This window comes from Falco punctatus (genome assembly GCF_963210335.1).
Source record: "Falco punctatus genome assembly, chromosome: 1".
In the NCBI taxonomy this organism is placed as follows: domain Eukaryota; kingdom Metazoa; phylum Chordata; class Aves; order Falconiformes; family Falconidae; genus Falco; species Falco punctatus.
In genome coordinates, this window is record NC_137580.1 from 65,941,931 (window position 1) to 65,961,284 (window position 19,354).

The following is a 19,354-nucleotide window of genomic DNA, read 5'->3' on the forward strand; positions in this document are numbered from 1 at the left end:
CTTGGTATTGCTATCATTCTGGGAAGATACTAAGTATGAGTAATACTAAGTATTAGTTCTTTTCTACATCTGCTCCCATTCAGGTGTGCCTCTTAACTGTTTGCCATAAAAGAAATAAAATTTCACCTGCAGAGGCACTAAGTTTGTCTACACTGGGGTTAGAAGCTCCAAGCCATTGTGCTCCCCTCAGTGTAAACCCTTGTAGTGCTCAGGCCACACCAGTTTGGCTATAAAGTGGACTGAAATAAGTGGTTCAGTGGCTCTCTTCTGTAAACACGGGCTCTCGAAATGAAAACATAAACCCGTATGAAGCAGACAGTGATTGTGATAGCAGTTCTGCTTAGGTATAGATTTAGTGATTCAAAACCCATGGCTCCAGTTTCCATGGTTATAAACAAGACCACAACTCTCCTCAAGTAATTAAAAATACAAAACATAATCAAAAGAAAGCACTAAGCAGGATGACAGGAACAAAGCTCTGAAAAGTTAAGTCAAGGGAGGGCAGTAGGCTCAGTGCAGAGATAATGGATAAAATAAAAGAGCATGTCGCGGGTTGAACAGAGCACAGCTCTCTAAACCAGCCAGCTAAAAAGCAAACACTGCCCCCAGCAGAACTATGCACACCAACAGCAAGCAGGTACCTCCCGAGCAGAGAAGGGGTGCAGAGTGCCAAAAAAACCCCAAACCAACAAACCCAAACCAAAAAAACACAGTACAAAGATACAAGACAAAGAAGCTCCTTGCTTCTTGAAAGATAATATTTGGTCACTGTACAGATCTTACTGGAACTGCCCTCCTTCTGTGAAGTTAAGATTGAATCTAATTGGCATAAGAATAGCACATGTTCTGATTCTTCCAGGTCAAGGCAGGTAAAATAAAAAGATGTAAAACCAATCTTCTTGTTTATCAAAATATAGTTCACAATATATGCGGTTACGGCTGTTTCTGTCCAATGCATTGATTTGTTCCACTTAACAAAAAAACTGTGATGGACTGTTCTGGATGAAAGCTGCTCAGAAACACTGCAGGGAAGAAAAGCAGTAACGGTTCCTCATGTCAGCCCATGACCACAAGAGAACACGACCCCACCTGAACAGTCAGGGTGAGGAAAGAGTCCCCAGATCCACATCCTGCTCAAGGGATCCTACAAAGCAACCTACGCAGCAGCTGACCAGAACAGAAGAGCGCTCAAGTCACGTCAGTTCTGGGCCCTCTGCAAGAAGGCAGCGCCCCTCTCCCCTTCCCCTTTTGCACAGCCCAGGGGCACAAGCAGTGTGGACGCGGGCGCTTACCCAGGCACGTAGAAGAGGCAGCAAACGCTGAGTGGTGGAGCCAGTCTCCTCTGCTTTAGTTGATGGTAAATACTCTACTGGAATTGAGACAGGGCTTCAAGAACCACGAGCGCTGCAGGTCGAAAGCCTGCACTTCAGCAAGGCTCTCGCCAGCAAAATGCTAAAAGTGCTGCTTGGCCAAGGTTGATGGGAATGAACGTTGTAAATGGAGCTTACAGAACCTACCAGGAGTGGAAAACCTGTCTTGCTCCCTTCTCCGCAATATTTAAATAACTTGATACACTCTCAGTCATAGCATAGTACATTGTTGCTCAGGAAAATATTTTTTCCTCACATTCTCACCTCCAAAAATTGTTTTGGTTCCAGAACTGTTTCAATACTGATCCAGACTCCCAAGTTTTAAGTGCTGGCGAACTCTACACCATTTAGTTTATAACAAAAACAGTAAGTTCAAATGAGGCAAAGATATTTTAAAAAAAACCAACCAACCAACCACCACCAAAGGGAAACCCAACAACAAACTCAACACTATGCATAGCATACTTGAGTCCAATTTGGATTTTAAAACACTCCTAGGGAGACCTACTTTTACTACCTTTGAGAAAATGAGTTCATTGCTGTGGAATTAATAATAGATCTATGCAGATTGATATTCCCAGGAGATAAAGGGAAAGGGAAAAATATTAAAAACTGATGCCCCTGGCAAATGAAAAACTAATGGACCACATTTTCCCAAAGGGATGGGAGGTGCTTTCATTTTATTTCACTCTGATGACTATGCAAGACCTGCTGTAATAGGTAACTCTGAGCAAGCACCACCTCCAGCTGAACGGAAACACTTTGAAAATAACATAGAGAACGTGGGGGACAGTGTAAGTCATCACATACCAAACCTGATGTTCACTGAACGATCCTGACACTGCAGCTGAATGTAGCTCTGCTTAGGATTTATCTGAAAACTGAAAGAATTATATACAACATTTCAACCCCGAGTTTCTGTGTAAGTACAGCAAGAACAGCAGAGATTTGAATTGGAACAAAAGCCACTTCAACTAAGAACATTGTTTTTTCAAAGGTGAACCCTATCGGCACCCGAGATTCAACATGGCTGAGTGCCAGGTCCTGCACTTGGGTCACACCAACCCCACACAGCGCTACAGGCTTGGGGCAGAGCGGCTGGAAAGCTGCCTGGGGGAAAAGGCCCTGGGGGTGCTGGCTGACAGCCGGCTGAACATGAGCCAGCAGTGTGCCCAGGTGGCCAAGGAGGCCAACAGCATCCTGGCTTGTATCCAAAACAGCGTGGCCAGCAGGACCAGGGAAGGGATTGTCCCCCTGTACCCAGCACTGGTGAGGCTGCACCTCAAATCCTGTGTCCAGTTTCAGGCCACTCACTGCAAGAGGGACACTGAGGTGCTGCAGCGTGTCCAGAGAAGGGCAACGAGGCTGGTGAAGGGTCTGGAGCACAAGTCCTATGAAGGGTGGCTGAGGGAACTGGGGTTGTTTAGTCTGGAGAAAAGGAGGCTCAGGGCAGACCTTATTGCTATCTTCAGCTCCCTGAAAGGAGGCTGTAGCGAGGTGGGGGTTGGTCTCTTCTCCCAGGTAACAAGTGACAGGACAAGAGGAAATGGCCTCAAGTTGCACCGGGGGAGGTCTACATTGGATCTTAGGAAATTCACTGAAAGGGTTGCCAAGCACTGGAACAGGCTGCCCAGGGAAGTGGTTGAGTCACCATCCCTGGAGGTGTTTAAAAGATGTGTAAATGCAGCACTTGGTGACTGCCTAGTGGTGGACTTGGCAGTCCTGGGTTAATGGTTGGACTCAATGGTCCTAAAGGTCTTTCCCAACATAAACAATTCCACGAAAATATTTTACCTTCAAACTCCTCTTAAGAGTTTTAATAACTCCAAAGGAACAGCTGAAAGATTTCACCGTTGGCGACATCCTTGAAGCCACTCAAGGTAACTCACATTATTTATAAATATTTACAAGTCAAACTCATGCAATTACCTGCATTTACAAAACCAAATGTACTACTAGAAAAATAAACCTTAAATGACTTAGAAATCAAAGAGATCAAAACTGATTTTCATTATTTAATATTTATTGATACAAAAGAAAAAATAATTTGTAACAAACCATGTATTTACCATTTACACTTAAGAAAGATCTTTCAAGATCAATGAACGAATGTACCCCTAAAACTGGGTTGTATTTCCAGCTGGATTGTAGTTACAGTGTTCTCTAGAATTCCTTTGCATTACATGATCTTCAATTTGCTGGCAAAGTTATGCGGAAGAGGTCTCCAACATCACAGTTCCTTCTTTCAGTCTAAATTGTAAAAAGAACAGAAATCAGTTCAAATTAACAGAGTTTAAAAAAAGGTCTATCTGACTGAGCCATAATATTAGGGAGTTACCAGACAGTAAAGTGGAACAACTGCAAATTGTACTCACAGCAGAAAGGACATTAAAGCATTCACCTATTCCAGTGGCAAATCAATAAAAATATTACTATAATTTCAATTATGCTCAAAAGAGCACATTAGCCTAATTTAATTTAACTAATAGTGGTCTCTAACAAATGTGTTCCTCTGTGCAGTTTGGAGTTGTCAAAGCCACACCTGCTTGTGACATCCACTTGTTCTGCATTTATTTTCTCATGTTATCTCTTAACATGAAATGTATTTTGTGCTGGACCGAGAGGCCTTAGTAGTTAATATGCATGTAAGTTTTATGCTGTTTTTATAAAAGTCTCGTGTGTATTTTATTTCACTTAAGTTCACTTTTAGACAAATGGCCCACAATCTACGATTTACAGCCCCAAAGGCCACACAAAGGTGTTGACAGTAGGGAAATGTCCAAGAATTAAAACTGTTGCCAACTGAGAGAATGATGTCTGATGCAACTCCCCACATCGTGTGACAGCTGAGGACTATTACTCCAGATGTAGAGTTACATGCAAAAAGCAGCCACTTAATTGCCTGGACTACGCAAAATTCCAAATTTTCAAGCTGGTTTAAAGCCTGCATACAGCAAGATGACTGCTGTTAAGGCTGGCAAATTAAAATAAGAGCCCACTATCAAAGCATCCTATACTTAAATGTTTCAGGGTATAACTGCAGAAAATTGTTAGCTATTTCCCCAAAACTGACCAGTGAACTTCTCATCAAACCCAGGTACGTGTCTTCCTTAGAGGGACACCTCAGAGCAAAGACCAGAAGGGGAAAGTTAAAGCTGCTAGTTGTAACAACCGTACACACATTTTATCTTTTACTACAGAGAAAGGGAAAATAGTGGCTGTTCACCAGTGGCCGAGCCCTCTGGCACACCCCAAACTCTTCAGCTTGGTGTATCATGGCCTGTCATGTGACATGGAAAAGGCCCTCCACTTGAGGCGTATGACCTAAGGGTCCTCCCAACACACGTGAACTAAACTTACAGAACAGCAGCTTCCATAGCATGGGAATCCCCGATTTCACAGAATGGTTGAGGACGGAAGGGACTCGGGAAGTCCAACCTTCCTGCTCAAGCAAGACCACCTCAAGCCAGTTGCCCTGGATTCAGATAAGTTCTTTCCCCACCTATGAGCTTCTGTGTCCTGATGTCTTCTGTAACTCTTGACCTCTCCACAGCTACCACAGCGATAAGAATGAGGATGCCAAGTGTGTACACAAAACACTAACATGCTTTGCAAATACACACTCCCACCCACAGGCAATAAGTAGGATAGAACCGAGATGGCAAGTTCTGAACTGTGTGGACAGAGCTCTTCCACATGGAAGGTTATGCCTAATGAGCTTGGTCAGGTCTCAGCTCTGCCTCTAAGAGAGACATATGAAGGTGATCCTGAAAGGCCACCCAGCTCTTCCAGCTTACTCAGTCCAGGCTCCTCCTCAGACACCACCAAACATCAAAAACCAGGAAGATTACTTTCTCCTGGCATTTACCAGAAAAGTCAGGCAGCAACAGATGTGAGAGGGCATAATGTGTCCACATCCATATTTGCAGCAATGGGCACACACTGCCGTGCTAGACCTCTGTGCCAAAACCAGCTGGTGCCAAACAGCATTCCCACTGGCAAGAGGAATGAAGATGTAAGGGCAGGTGAATGCCTGGACTAGCCTGCCAACACAAAATCAGGGTATGGCATGGTGCCTAAGTGATGGCAGAGCCATGGCGCGATTGTGCCAAGGCAAAGGAAGGCACCAGCATGCTGAATCAGTCCTACAAGAGAAGCAAAAAGCACAATGCTACGATGCTCTGGGATAAGTCTGACCAGGGAAATGGTGCCGAGATGGACTTTTTTGCCACTGCAGAGCCAGACTTAACAGATGGATGAGGCTCACGGGCAGCCATGCAGGCCTGAAGTGGTCTCAGTTCTGCTTCTGCAGTCCAGAAAATGGCAAGTGATGACGATAAATGTCTTGCCAGTGACACCCTAAGCCAACTTTCTTGGGATTAAAACTACACAGAAGTCCTTCAAAGAATGGAGACCAAAGGAAGCTTTGCATCATTTCTCTGAATGAGAAAATCAGCTTTGTCAGGCCCTGTACAAATCTTGAAGGACAAGCAGCAAAGGAACCTTCAGGCATAAGAAGACCTCTGATTCAAATACCTGGATCTGAGTTAGAAAAATGGTAGAATGCTTGTAAGTGGCAGAAAGACAAAAAAAAAAAAAAGAAACCTTTGGTAAGGGAAATGCATCCAAAAAAGGTAAGCAATTACTTTAGGCAGCAAGACAAAAAATGAAGCAGCAGACTGAAACATGATACAGCAGCTGAGCCGGAATAGTGGCAGGTGAACTCCTCATCCTGCAGCCCGCTCCAAGGGGAGGGAAGGAGAGAAAAAAAAAAAAGAGGAGGGGGAGGGGGCACAGACACGGATGAGTGGACACGGATGGACAAAGCACACCTTTGACAGATACTTCAAGGACACAACTGCCAGCTTGCAGGACGCAGTGCATCACACTGGCAGCATGTGCACATGGAATTTCATGAACAAAAGGAAATTATTACCAAAACTTCTATTAATACAAGGAGACGCCTTTGTTGTTTCTGAATTGTCAATTCTGAATAATTCAAAATAGTGGTAAGTGCACACACACACAAAAAAATAAAAGGCAGACATTGAAACAAATTCTTAGCCCACGCACGTGTCCAATTAATTAAGACAGGTTTTGCACAGCGTCACAGTCCCATGGAAATGAGCAAGGAGGGGCACAGGAGGACTGGGACACGCAATTCAGCTGCAACCCTCAGCATCTCACCAAAGATAAGCTTTACAGCCTTAAAAAGTCCTTCAGAAGAGGAGCTAAATTATTTTTAGTAAAACCACTATTACTATTTCAGCAAAGGCTCCGACGCGTGCTACTCTGGCAGAGGTGCTCCGAGGCAGAGGATTGTGCCAAGGGACTGGCAGAAGGGATTGGCTGTGAACTGGCAAAACTGAGAAGCGAGGGCAGAGGGGGAGAGAGGGGGTGCCCCAGCTCCCCCAGAGCGGGGACCACCAAGACCCTGAGAGCGGCAGCGCTGGCTCAGTGTGTGCAGGGCCGAACCCCCACAGGTACAGCCGCAGCCCCCAGCGGCGCAAGTGACCAGGAGCCCAGCACGGCCACACGCGCAGGCCGGGCTTCGTCCCCCTGCCAGCCCGAAGAGGCGGGCTCCAGCACTGGTCATTGTCCCCCCAGAAGGAACCTGGCCATGGTTTCCCCTAGGCCAAAAACCGGCACCAGAAGGCACAATGGCATCCAGGCAGAGCTCCCAGGGAAACATGCAGCTGTTCGGGCTGCAGGGAGTGCCCAGTGTCACTGCTACCGCAGGGCGGCAGAGAAAACATGGCGGTGAGGTGCGGCCTGGTGGGCGATCTGCTCAGCCCGGGGGCAGAGCTGGAAGGGCCAGCAGAAAGGTTAAGGGGTGTCAGGGAGTGTGAGAGGGAGACAGACTGGTGGGGCCGCGCTCTGCCATCGCTGAGACAAATGCACGGCACAGACACATCACGAGAACAGGAGGCTCCCCTGCCTGCTCACCCCCAGGCAGATGGAGGGGCCCTAAGCGACTGGGAGGAATGGGAGGAATGGGAACAGGCCCCTGCTCGGGGCAGCAGGCGAACCACCTCCCCTCCTGAGCCACTTCCCCAGCCCAGGCAGGCCTGCTGCCCCTTCCCAGGGGCCCTGCGCAATGCAAGAGGCACGGGGCTCTGGAACCTGAAGGCCCAGAAAATGGTGGTGTGGATGAAGGCCCATCCAGGTTGGAGGAGTTGCCTAGGGAGAGTCGGTCAACCCCACACATCCAGACCAGCTCTGCTGGGAACAAATGAAAGGTGGCTGTCACGAGTGACTCCACACTGAGAGGAATGGAGGGCGCAATATGCTGACCGGACCCAGCCCATAGGGAAGCCGGCTGCCTCCCTGGGGCCCGGGTCTGGGATGTTACTAGAAACATCCCTTGTCTGGTGCGGCCTGTGATTGCTGCCCATTGCTGCTCTCCCAAGCGGCCAGTGCTGACACCCAAACGACAAGAAGTCTGAGGGCGACCAAGAGAGACCTCAGGGCCTTGGGGCGACTGGCTGAGGGATCAGGAGCACAGGCAGTGTTTGCTTCTGCACTGCCAGCTGCGGGGAATGATGGGGCATGTAATCGGAAGGTGACACAGATTAGTGCCTGGCTCTGGGCCTGGTGTCAACGGCTGAATTTTGGTTTTTTAATCATAGTTCAGTTGACACAGCACCACCAGGCCTGCTGGCAACAGGTGGGTTCACCTGTCTCACAGGGAAAAGGATCTTGGGCCAGGATTTAGCAGGGTTCCTTGAGAGAGCTTTAAACTAGATTCAAAAGGGGAAGGGAATAAACCCAAGCTCACTAGAAATGAGCCTGGGGCAGCATGCCAGGGTTGGAAGCAAGATGAATAGCTCAACTGAAATGCATCTGTGCCAATGCCCGAAGCATGGAGCAAACAGGAGGAACTGGAAGCCATTGTGCAGCAGGAAGACTATGACATAGCTACCATCACAGAAACACAGCGGGATAACTCATGTGACTGGAGTGCTGCAATGGGTGGCTACAAACCCTTCAGAAGGAACAGGCAAGGAAGGAGAGGCACTGGGCTAGCTCTGTATGTGAGGAAGTTTCAACTGCCTAGAGCTGGATGATGGCGACAGTAGGGTTGAGTGTTTATGGGTGTCATGGTTTAATCCCAGCTGGTAATTAAGTCCCGCGCAGCCGCTCACTCGCTTCCCCCTCACCCAGCGGGGTGGGGAGGAGAATCTGAAAGGAACATGGAACTCAAGGGTTGAGATTAAAGTAGTTTAATAATTGAGATAAAATTAAAAGAACAACAATAATAATAATAACAGTTATAACGAAAAGGAAGGAGAAGGGGAGAAAAATGAAATCCAAGGGGAAGGGAGAAAAGAAAACGAAGCGACACACAACACAACTGCTCACCACCAACTGACTGATGCCCGGCCAGTCCCTGAGCAATGATCCACCCTGGCCTGGCCAACCTCCCAAGCATTCTTTACCGAGCATGACATCCCATGGTATGGAACACCCCTTTGGCTAGTTTGGGTCAGCTGTCCCAGCTGTGTCCCCTCCCAATTCCCCGTGCCCTTCCAGCCCACCCACTGGCAAGGCCTGAGAAACCAAAATGTCCCCGACCCAGTGCAAACATCACCCAGCAACAACCAACATCTCCAGTGTGCTATCAACACTGTTCCTACACCAAATCCAAAACACAGCACTGCACTAGCCACCAAGAAGAAAATTAACTCTATCTCAGCTGAAACCAGGACAATGGTAAGAATCCAGGGGAGGGCCAACAAGGCAGATATCCTGGTGGGAGTGTGTTATAGACCACCCAGCCAGGATGAGGAGGCAGGTGAAACATTCCACAAGCAGTGGGGAGAAGTCTCATGATCGCCAGCCCTCATTCTCGTGGAGGACCACAACCTATGGATGCCTGCTGGACACACAACACAGCGGACAGGGATCAGCCCAGGAGGTTCCTGGAGTGTGTTGAAGACACTTCCCGACACAGCCGGTCAGGGAGCCTCCCAGGGGAGATGCCCCTCAGGAGATGCTGTCTACAAACAGGGAGGGAAGGACCGGTGGGTGGGTGATGTGGCGGTCAGAGGATGCCTTGGGCACAGTGATCATGAGATGAGAGAGTTTTTGACTCTCAGAGAAGTAAGGAGGGGGGTCAGCAGAACCACCACTTTGGACTTCCAGGGGGGCAACTCTGGCCTGTTTAGGAGCCTGGCTGACCGTCCCTTGGGAGGCAGCCCTGAAGGGCCGAGGGCACCAGGAAGGCTGCACGTTCTCCAAGGAAGTCTTACAGGCACAGCAGCAGGTCGTCCCCATGTGCAGAAGGATGAGCCGGCGGGGAAGCCTGGCCCGGCTGAACAGAGAGCTCTGGCTGGGACTCAGGGGAAGGAGAGTCTGGCACCTTTGGCAGAAGGGGCAGGCAGCTCTGGAGGACTGTAAGGGTGTCACAAGCTTATGCAGGGCAAAGATCAGAGGTGAAAGGCCAGCTAGAACCTGGGCTGGTTGCTGCCATAAAAGGTAACGAAAAATGTTTTTACAAATACATTAGAAACAAAAGGAGGGCCAAGGATAACCTGCATCCTTTACTGGATGCTGGGGGTGGGGGGGGGACATTACCACCAGGAAAAGGCTGAGGTACTTAATGCTTTCTTTGCCTCAGTCTTTAACAGCAAGACCAGCAAGTACCCGCTGGGTACTCAGCCCCCTGCGCTGGAAGGCAGAGACGAGGAGCGGAATGAAATCCCCACAGCCCAGGAGGAAACAGTTAGTGACCTGCCGCTCAAATCCTGTGTTCAGTTTTGGACCCCTCACTATAAGAAAGACACTGAGGTGCTGGAGCGTGTCCAGAGAAGGGCAATGAGGCTGGTGAAGGATCTAGAGAACAAGCCCTGTGAGGAGCAGCTGAGGGAATGGGGTTGTTTAGCCTGGAGAAGAGGAAAATGAAAGGGGGATCTTATCTCTCTACAACTCCCTGAAAGGAGGCTGTAGGCAGGTGGGGGTTCGGTCTCTTATCCTAGGTAAAAGGCAATAGGACAGAGGAAACTGCCTCAGGTTATACCAGAGGAGGTCTAGATTGGACCTTAGGAAAAATTTCTTCACAGAAAGGGTTGCCAAGCATTGGAACAGGCTGCCCAGGGAGACGGTGGACTCACCATTCCTGGAAGTGTTTAAAAAACGCAGTGATGTGTGTTTAGTGACATGGTTTAGTGTTGGACTTGACAGTCCTGAGTTAACGGTTGGACTTGATCTCAAAGGTCTTTCCCAATCTAAATGTTTCTATGTATAGTTTCCCCCCTCATTTTTTTTTTCCATCAGGAAACACAAGTATTTAATGAAGCACGGATGCAGGATGTAAGCAACGGAGGCCAATTCATGACAAAGGTAATGATTTCTGTGAACTTAAGTGGGGTCAGCAACTGACAAAATGAAGCTATTCTAAATTCTGATAAGATAATTCACACAATGTAATTTGTTTGAAAGGTTAAACAGGATGCTAAGATGGACTTGGTATGCTGCAAAACGAAGCGGCAAATAAAGCAAACATTTAGAGTTACTTTGCCTTTAAAATACAGTGGGGCCTTTTCACTAGCTAAAATACTGTCCAAGTCTGGCAGCTGTGTTGTAATTTATTCCTGCAGCGACCTCTGTGCTTTACCTATGAATTATCTTAAGAGTGCACAGTAAAGCTTAGTTGCTCAACAAGTAAATGTCTGCTTCTACTAATATGAAGAAAATTAGCCATAATAAAAGTGAGAGGGCATTCGCTGGATGCAAAAAGGCCTCTGCAATTATCATTTAATTGTCCTTCATGGGCCAATACTGGGAGTTTCATGCTTTCCCCTTAAGGTTGCTCCCTCCTTCAGCACTTTTTCTTAACTGGCTACTTAATGAGTCTTCCTTCCTGGGCTTAACTGTAAATTTGTTTTGATTAATTAGCCTCAGAGCTGACTTGGCACTAACTGAAATATAGGACAAGTGCTTAGTTTCTTCAGTGTACAGGCTACTGCATCCTGGGGGAGCCCCCTCTTTGGCAGCAGTAAAATTTCCACATTCAGATTGTACTTGAAAAAAACTTCTTTGTAATTAACTTCCATTTCTTGTAATTGCCCCCTCTGTATGACAACACAAAAGTGACGATAACAAAAGGAAAGGATAAAATTCAGTAAGTTCAGGCCTCTTCTTCAGTGGATTATACATCGTGTTCATTAACAGAATTCTGCAGTTTTAGATAAGATGACTTCATGCTCTTAAACACAAGTGATTATAGCACTACTAGAATCTCAAACCACGAGTGCAGGTTACCAGCACAGACAGCTGTGTTCTCACGGCACTGACACCAGTAAGTTTTCCTTTACCAATCAAGACTCATGTTCTGCTCTTCCAAGCGCTACTGAATTTCATTGAAAACCCTTTGCACAACCTAGACAAGCCAGTCTGCAACACCTTTGGACACCACTATAGCTCTTCATTACACCTACAACTCTCATGTCACTCCTTTCCTCTCCCTCTTTATGGCACATTGATTCCAGAACACACACAGTGTTATCATGCATCTGCCATCTTAATTCTTATTTCAGCTACTGTTACTGAAAACACAGGAAAAGGCAACTTCAAACACCATGACCATGAAAGAACATAATAAGCTAAATAAAATAATGTGTATTAACAGCTATTGTACCCATCTAATAAATTTCCTAAACAGTTGTCAGGAGTACTGCAATTCTTCACTTTCAAATCTAAAAGTCCTTACCCATCGAGCTGCAAAGTTAAAAATCTTACTCAGGATATGAATATGTTTTTCTGTGAACACTTTCAGATTTGCATCTCAACTGAACAGCGAGAGTGAGAAAGTAAACACTTGTTTCTTTCAGCTCCTTGTTTCAATTATTGCCCGTCTTGTGCTCCAAACAAGAAAAGACTGCAGAAGTGCAAAGTAAATGTGGTTTTAAAACCTTTATTGTGTGCTTTTACTTGGGCACAGGAGTTCAAATGAAGCAAACCAGAACAAGAGCTTTGTGGGTGGGCTGAAGAACTCAGAGCAGCTCTGCACGCACTCCTTTTAATGTATTCATTCCCTATAGATATTTGGCTGTCAAAATCTAAATGAAGCTTTTCCATGCAACCTGAGAAACGTTTGGCTTCAAGACCTCTTCTGACTACATTTGTGAACATTCATGAAGTGACGGAATATTCTGAGGAGGAAACGCAGCAGCTTGGAAAGACTAAGACACTCAGTTACAACAGCTGTCAATACCACTAATGAGGCATATTCCATACTCTTCAGTTAGATGTATTATCTGCAATCAATCACCACGTGAAGTAAATCCTATATTACAAATGACATCATGCAACAGAGTCTATACATCAGTAGAAATATAAGAAATATTCTTTCATACTGAAATGCCTTTTCAGCTGTTATGAAATCAGGAAACTGCTCTCTAGGTTTATTGTATTCCCCAAATGTTAATTTAAAACCATCTGCAGATAACCAATTTTGCTGTGTACTTGAAAAATAGAAGAAACTGTGTATGTGCCTCAACAGTTTGTTTTATTGGCACTGTGTATTTTTCTGTAATGCTCATACTTGCCTATTTTATGTTTACAAAGTTGTATAAATATGGATAAGCACACATACCTGACAGCTTTGCAACCCTTCTTCTGCCATTTTAAACTGCAAAAAAGCTTCGAACAGCTTTCTAACCAAATGAAACTACAAAAAGATTTTAAAAGAACCTAACAAATAGCAGTCAGTTAATATCCTTAAAATAAGCCTCTAGTTGTTACCACAATACCTACCATAGAACACATGTACCTACTAACATGAAGCTGATGAAATATGTAACTCTTCATTTTGTTTCCAGCTCTCTCAATTACTGTTGACAGGAACCATGAGTTCATATACTAAACCAGTGGTATCCTCCAGGAACAGCGTGTGTACCGCACAGGCAACAGCAAAGGCTGTATCTCTTTCAGGACAACAATCCCAGCTTCACTCCACAGCAGGTAATACCGGCCAGCCAGCTTTGGCCTAGCTTAGCACAAAACTGGCTCAGATCTCTATTACTATTAAGAGGTGATAATGCTCTGTACTCTAAAAAGTAAAAAGCTGTATCATCTCAGCTGAATGTATAAGTCATCATAGTCTATGAAATAATTTAAAAGGTGTTTTAAAAGCTACAACAGGCAAATAACATTATAGAAACTCTAGGAACATACGTTTAAGCTACAGACCACAACATGCTCTGTGCAGACTATTACTGTAACATTCTTCCAAGTCTAAATAACTTTGCCACTTATCTATTTGAAATCACCACAGTAGTCAGTGGAAGTTAGATTACTCAACAGAGCAGAAAATATGTTGATAAAAAAAGAATCATATTAATGCAGGGAGAAGAATGTTATCTTCTCGTATTTCAGAGAAGGCTTTGTGTTTCTTTGCAATATCTCATTTGGTAACAGAAAAAATTAAGACCACCAAAGGTTACCCAAGACTACTAGTAGCCTGATGTACACAAAAATGTAGGAAGTGGAAGCCAAAGAAAGACCAGGTAAAGCTGAAATACCAGATGCTTCTTCTGACTAATGACCAATTCTCGTTTGCCACACTGCAAAATTCTGCACCCACAGCAGTCATGGAACTCAGAATATTCTCCTGCACCTCCTTCCACTATATTCAGGCTAATGACATGGAAACAAGTTTTTTTTATAAGTGTCGAGCTGAAGAAAAACAATTTAAAATGCAGTCCAGGCAAACAGTGACCAACCTAGCTCAACTCAACTCCTGCTGTGGACTGAAGTTTTAAAACAACTTCGAGCAAGTAGGTGCAGCTAGTACAATGTACTTGCTAACAGAATGAACTCAGCAAGGTTCAGCGCCAAGTCATAATGTTAATGGAAACTGATTTAAATCTCCTTGCAACAGAATTCAACTGATGTTATCTCCATCTGTAACACATACTTTTGTTCCTCCCTTTCAAAAATCAACCACCACTGAACCTAGATGCCAGCCAAGGACAAAGATACGTGCCTGAAGCTCCGTCTAGTGACTAATAGTGGAACTGCTGCTTAACTAAAGCAACATCCTAGGTACATCACCATGCTTGGCACAATTGATTTTGCTACTAAAAAAAAATACCCCAAAAAATAAAACATTTTGAGACAACAGTCCAAATACAAAATGTTCTCTGCAAACTACACAGGACATTTCTCCCAAAAAACTGATTAGCCAAGAAGTAACAAAACCATCCAGCCTAAAAAAAAATTACAAACTTTACCAAACTCACCCTATTCTGTTGACGCTCCCTGCCACAGAATTAGGAAAACACAAATATGCATTCACGGCATGCTGACCTCAAACCTACACTTGAACATCTGCCACTTTCCAGCCTGTGTCAGGAAAAGGTCTGCACATGTTACTTCTGCTTGAGAAAACATCCTGAAGGACGCATTTCTCATCATTTACTCATGACCCAAAAGAAAATCCACTCAAAACCTTGCTGTCAAGTTGCAGTATAGTGCAGAGGTGGAAGAGAGATCAGTGGCCTGACACAACAAGGGCAATGTATCACTCATGTGAGTCGCCAAACTGGATCACATGGCTGGAAAGCAGCAAGCTTCACCACAACCTATATTCACACTTTCCTTAACAGCCATGAGCTCCGTAGTCCATACAAGTTCAACAACCCCTTATCCCTTTGCTACCCAATCTGCAGACACGTAATACAGAAGAAAATTTGCAGGGTATCTTTCTTCTGAACTCCCAGGCCTTTAACAACTGAAAAGTGGTCTTGTTCTGACTTTCAGCTGGAACCTAGAGCTGTTAAACTCAGAGACCACCACATCCACGCCCTGACCACCGGGCGACACACTTGGGTGAAGAGCAGAGGATCTTTGGTCTAATGCTAGCCCTTTACTGTTTTCCAAGTGGCAAATTTCCAGCCCTCTGCAGGCCTAAGGAGTTGGAAGACTTATAAACTAAACGTTTTAGTGGGTGGAATCCCCTCAAGCAGCAGGGACAGCATGCATGCCCATCTGGTCGGTGGTATGGCTCCAACACAGCAGGGACAATATTTGAATCTTGCTGACCTTGAAGAGACCATCCCAAGCCCAAAATCTGGAAAAGCTGCCAACATCAAATTATTACTGGTCATAACTTAATGACTTTTTTAACTCTTAAACTGCTTACAAGAGTTGAGCCTGGGATAACAAGGAAAAAAAGTCCTTTATGCAGAACATTCACAAATATTTTGTATCAAGACAGAGGAAGAACTAAGTGGCAATAGGCATGTTCCTCTGTTTCACCTTCTCAGAAATAAGCATGGCCTAGCCATGAATGCAAAGTTGCCACATAACTTCCAGTAAGTACTTCTGACATCAGTCTATATACGCACTAATAATAGGAACTACTGCTTGGAAGAGAATAATAAAAAATATATTATCTCAAATTCCCCAGTCTAAAGGGTCTTTCACAGAGGCATGGTAATCTTGGTGTCCAAGCCCTTCCACAGGCAACTGAAAGCTTAAGGGAAACACCGAAGCAAATTCATCTTTCCTATTCTAACGTATACTCTAGATTTACCATAAAGATCATGGCCAAGACTGTTTACAAGGTCAATATTCAATCCTCAAGTCCTTAAAGTTTATGATTCAAATTCAATTTTCCTTATCTCCTCTTCTAGAATAGCAGTGACCACAAAGAGAAAGCATCCTACCAGAATAGCTGTAGTTTAATCCTTATCTTCAGCCAGAAGGAACTTTGAAGAGTTTGGGAGACAAATGCTACGTATACCATCTGCTGTCTAGACTTGGCTTCTGGAGTATACAGTATAATTACAGTTTCCCCAAAGGTCTTTGTTATTATTCAGGAACACAGCAAGCAAAACAAAAGGAGATAGTGAAGTAATACCATTTGGCAATGACCTATCGCTGTTCCACAAAATAAAGCTATCCACAACGTTCAGAACTAATCAAGCTGTAGCTTCCACACAAAAGCTATAGCCAATAAGCTCCTTCTTAAGAGCTCCCATTTTACAATTCCAATTTGCGACACTAATCATACATCTGCTAGACAAGGAAGAAAGGCCTGTCATCAACACATTAGAAGAAGGCTGGACCCCAGCAGGCAAGCATTCCAGCAGCCCATCTCCCAGACAACAATTACTGGAATGCAAACAGCATGGCCCTACATTTAAATAGAGATTATTCTAAGCAATTTATACCAGTCAGATGTTAAGACTATCAGATGTTAGCTGAAGATGTCAATTTTTTTCAAGTGCTAACATCTTTAAGGGAGATTAGGCATAGAAATACAATGTGGAACAACAATGTGCTTTACCCACAAACTTTACACACCTACCTTTGGATGACAAAAGAACACTAACTGATGCCGAGTTAAGGCCCTTCAGTACATCATTTCATTTTGACAGCAAACCACTGAGGTTCTTTTGGTTCTTAATTCTTATGTTGATTGCAGCTGCTCCACATTAATTTGAGTATGCCCAGCTTAACATTACAAACAATTTTTGTATATAAAAAGAACTTCAAAACATAAAAAAACTTGAAAAGTGTTTCAGCAAACATTTCTACAGAAAGTTCTTCACCTGTGTTTGAGTTGTGTGAAGAGAAGAACACTTTCTTCATTCAGAAGATTACGTATGTTATAACCATTTCCTACAAACAAAAAATGAAAGCTTTCTTTAGAAGCCACTAGCAATTTTTGCAGTCCTGTCTTCAGTCAAGTGCATTTTTATTTCATTTACTTTAACAGAAGGAATATTAACCCCTAATCTAGGATGCCATTTCCACAGGCATGTCATTGCATTTCAAAGACATAACAAAGAGTGCAGCTAGTGTAATTATTCTTACCACAGGGTAAATTAAAAGTACATCTTTGCCAAGAAGACTTTTACTGAAAAGAATGTAATGGGCTTGAGCTCTCAGCTCTCAAAACCCACAAGAAAACTTGACCAAATTTACTTGAATTTCCTATAGAAAATCCCAATAAAAACTGCACAAGGAAAAACTTACCTGCATATCTTCACTTGGGATTTGCATACTAACATGACCACAAATTCAGAAACATCTAAAAGCCACTGAATGTCAGGAACAAGCAGCATCCTAACATTCACATTCAGCTACACTTGATGAATTACAAAGACATCACCTGCCACAACCATTGCATTGCCCATCCAGGCATACTGAGATACAAGCTATCAAGAAGCAGGGAAGTATGGAAATGAAGTATAGAACCTTATGGCCATACAGAACTTTCAGCAGTTTAAATAACCTGCTTTCCCAAAAAGCAAACTACACGATTGCCTCTGCAGACTCCTAAACTTTTAAGATTAAAACAAACACACAAAAAAAGCTTCAGAGCATCAAGCATTAATTGAACAATGATTGTTCAGTCAGGATGTCATGGTGAACAGTTAATGGAAAAACAAGCGGTAGCTTGTCATTTTCTAACATAGACTCTTCACATGAAAGCTGCACAAAAGCTCTCTACAGCTTCATGAACAGTATGCTTTACAACTCCTACAAACTCTCCTGACGACTGTCTTACCCACCCAGGGGCAGCTTCCCAAATGGAATTCATTCCACTTTCAGAAGGGCAAAATCAGAGTTGTCTAAATTCTCAACAACTCACATGAAAGTTACAAACCATTCCAAAAGACATTCTGCACCTTCTATACATCAAGCAGAAAGCATAAACTATGGTGAACTGATCCAAATGGATTTTCATAATTTCATGCAGAAAAACCAGCCAGCAGATAGTGACCAAAACAATTACATTAACTATCATTGTATTAAGCTGTCTGTTGAGTTTCCCCAACATCATAGTAGGGACAGAGACAGAATACCAAGGAAACTCACTCTTGGAACTTGATAGTGTCATCAAAACTTTGAGGCCAATGCACATAAATAAGCAACGTTTGTATCATTGCACTCAAAGGTTCGGTCACCAACCTACACCCAGTATTGGGTCACATTCCTTTCTTCATTACCCTCTACTTTCCCACTCAAACTTATCTTTTCCCATCAGTTCAGTTTTGCTTCCTAGCATGCTGATTAAGTCCCATCCGTCTCCAACAAGTTGGTTTTAAATACATGCATGTACTTACCTGCTGGAACATAGAAGTAGTCCCCTGTAGTCAGATAATATGATGTCTTATGTAAGGTAACAATAATTTTGCCATGGATAACATGGAAAGCCTTAATGAAAGCCAAAGGGTTCTAAGATTAGCCACGTTTCAGAAAGTTATCCCAGACAACACACAATTTGTTTTGCAGACATGTAACAAACATCAAACTCCAAATAAGCTAGCAGGGCTGCAGTCCCTTTTTCCCCACTCTGCTGAAAAATAAGACACACAAAAGGGGGACAGGGGCGAATTTCATTTATTTGATACTTTTATCTTGCCTGCAATATCCAGACAGTAAGCATACATGGACAAATAGATTTAATGTGAAGCAAAGCAGAACAATGTGCAAAGTACCTCTAGCAAGTTTCTTTGGTTATAACAGATTCCACAACTGAAATGCTACATTAAAACCCTGAAATAAAGCCCTGAAAAACCTGTTAACTTTGTATGCTACTTCTAACCACTCTAAGATTTTCTGTTTACTAGTCCATTTTATAAAAATAAGAAAAAAGCATACTTACTATTGTATCCACGTGGACAAACTGGTGCCCCTTTTCTTTAAATGGTTTCAAAATCAATCTACCAGTGGCAAAAGCAGATGTATTCAAATTTTTATATATTTCTACTGATTCATCTTTGTAGAAGCACGAGTGACTGTTTTCAGTGTTAACACATTCTACAAAAAAAGTCCAGGAGATTAACATTAATGCTAATGCATAATTAGTATTGTTACTTGCTCAGTAACTACTTACTAAATCATATGCTTTACATATTGTTTCAGTGCAACATCCCCAGGAGCTAGACTCAGTATTTAGCTGAAAAATCAGGACACTTTTTGTGTCTTCCTCAGAATTTTCTCCAGAAGAGCAGTGAATATTTCAA

The 19,354-nt window shown here is 43.8% G+C and overlaps 1 protein-coding gene across 1 annotated transcript in view; it reads right to left on the minus strand.

Moving 5' to 3' along the window:
- Positions 1–3,372: 3,372 nt before the first annotated feature.
- Positions 3,373–19,354, minus strand: part of CENPC (centromere protein C) — a 33,165-nt gene continuing 17,183 nt past the window's right edge. The window contains exons 16-19 of the mRNA XM_080386829.1: positions 18,994–19,148; positions 18,452–18,542; positions 16,931–17,000; positions 3,373–3,620 (exon numbers count right to left, since the gene is read on the minus strand). Coding sequence (XP_080242955.1) covers positions 3,578–3,620; positions 16,931–17,000; positions 18,452–18,542; positions 18,994–19,148 — 359 coding nt within the window. The 3' untranslated portion in view covers positions 3,373–3,577. The remainder of the gene's footprint in view (positions 3,621–16,930; positions 17,001–18,451; positions 18,543–18,993; positions 19,149–19,354) is intronic.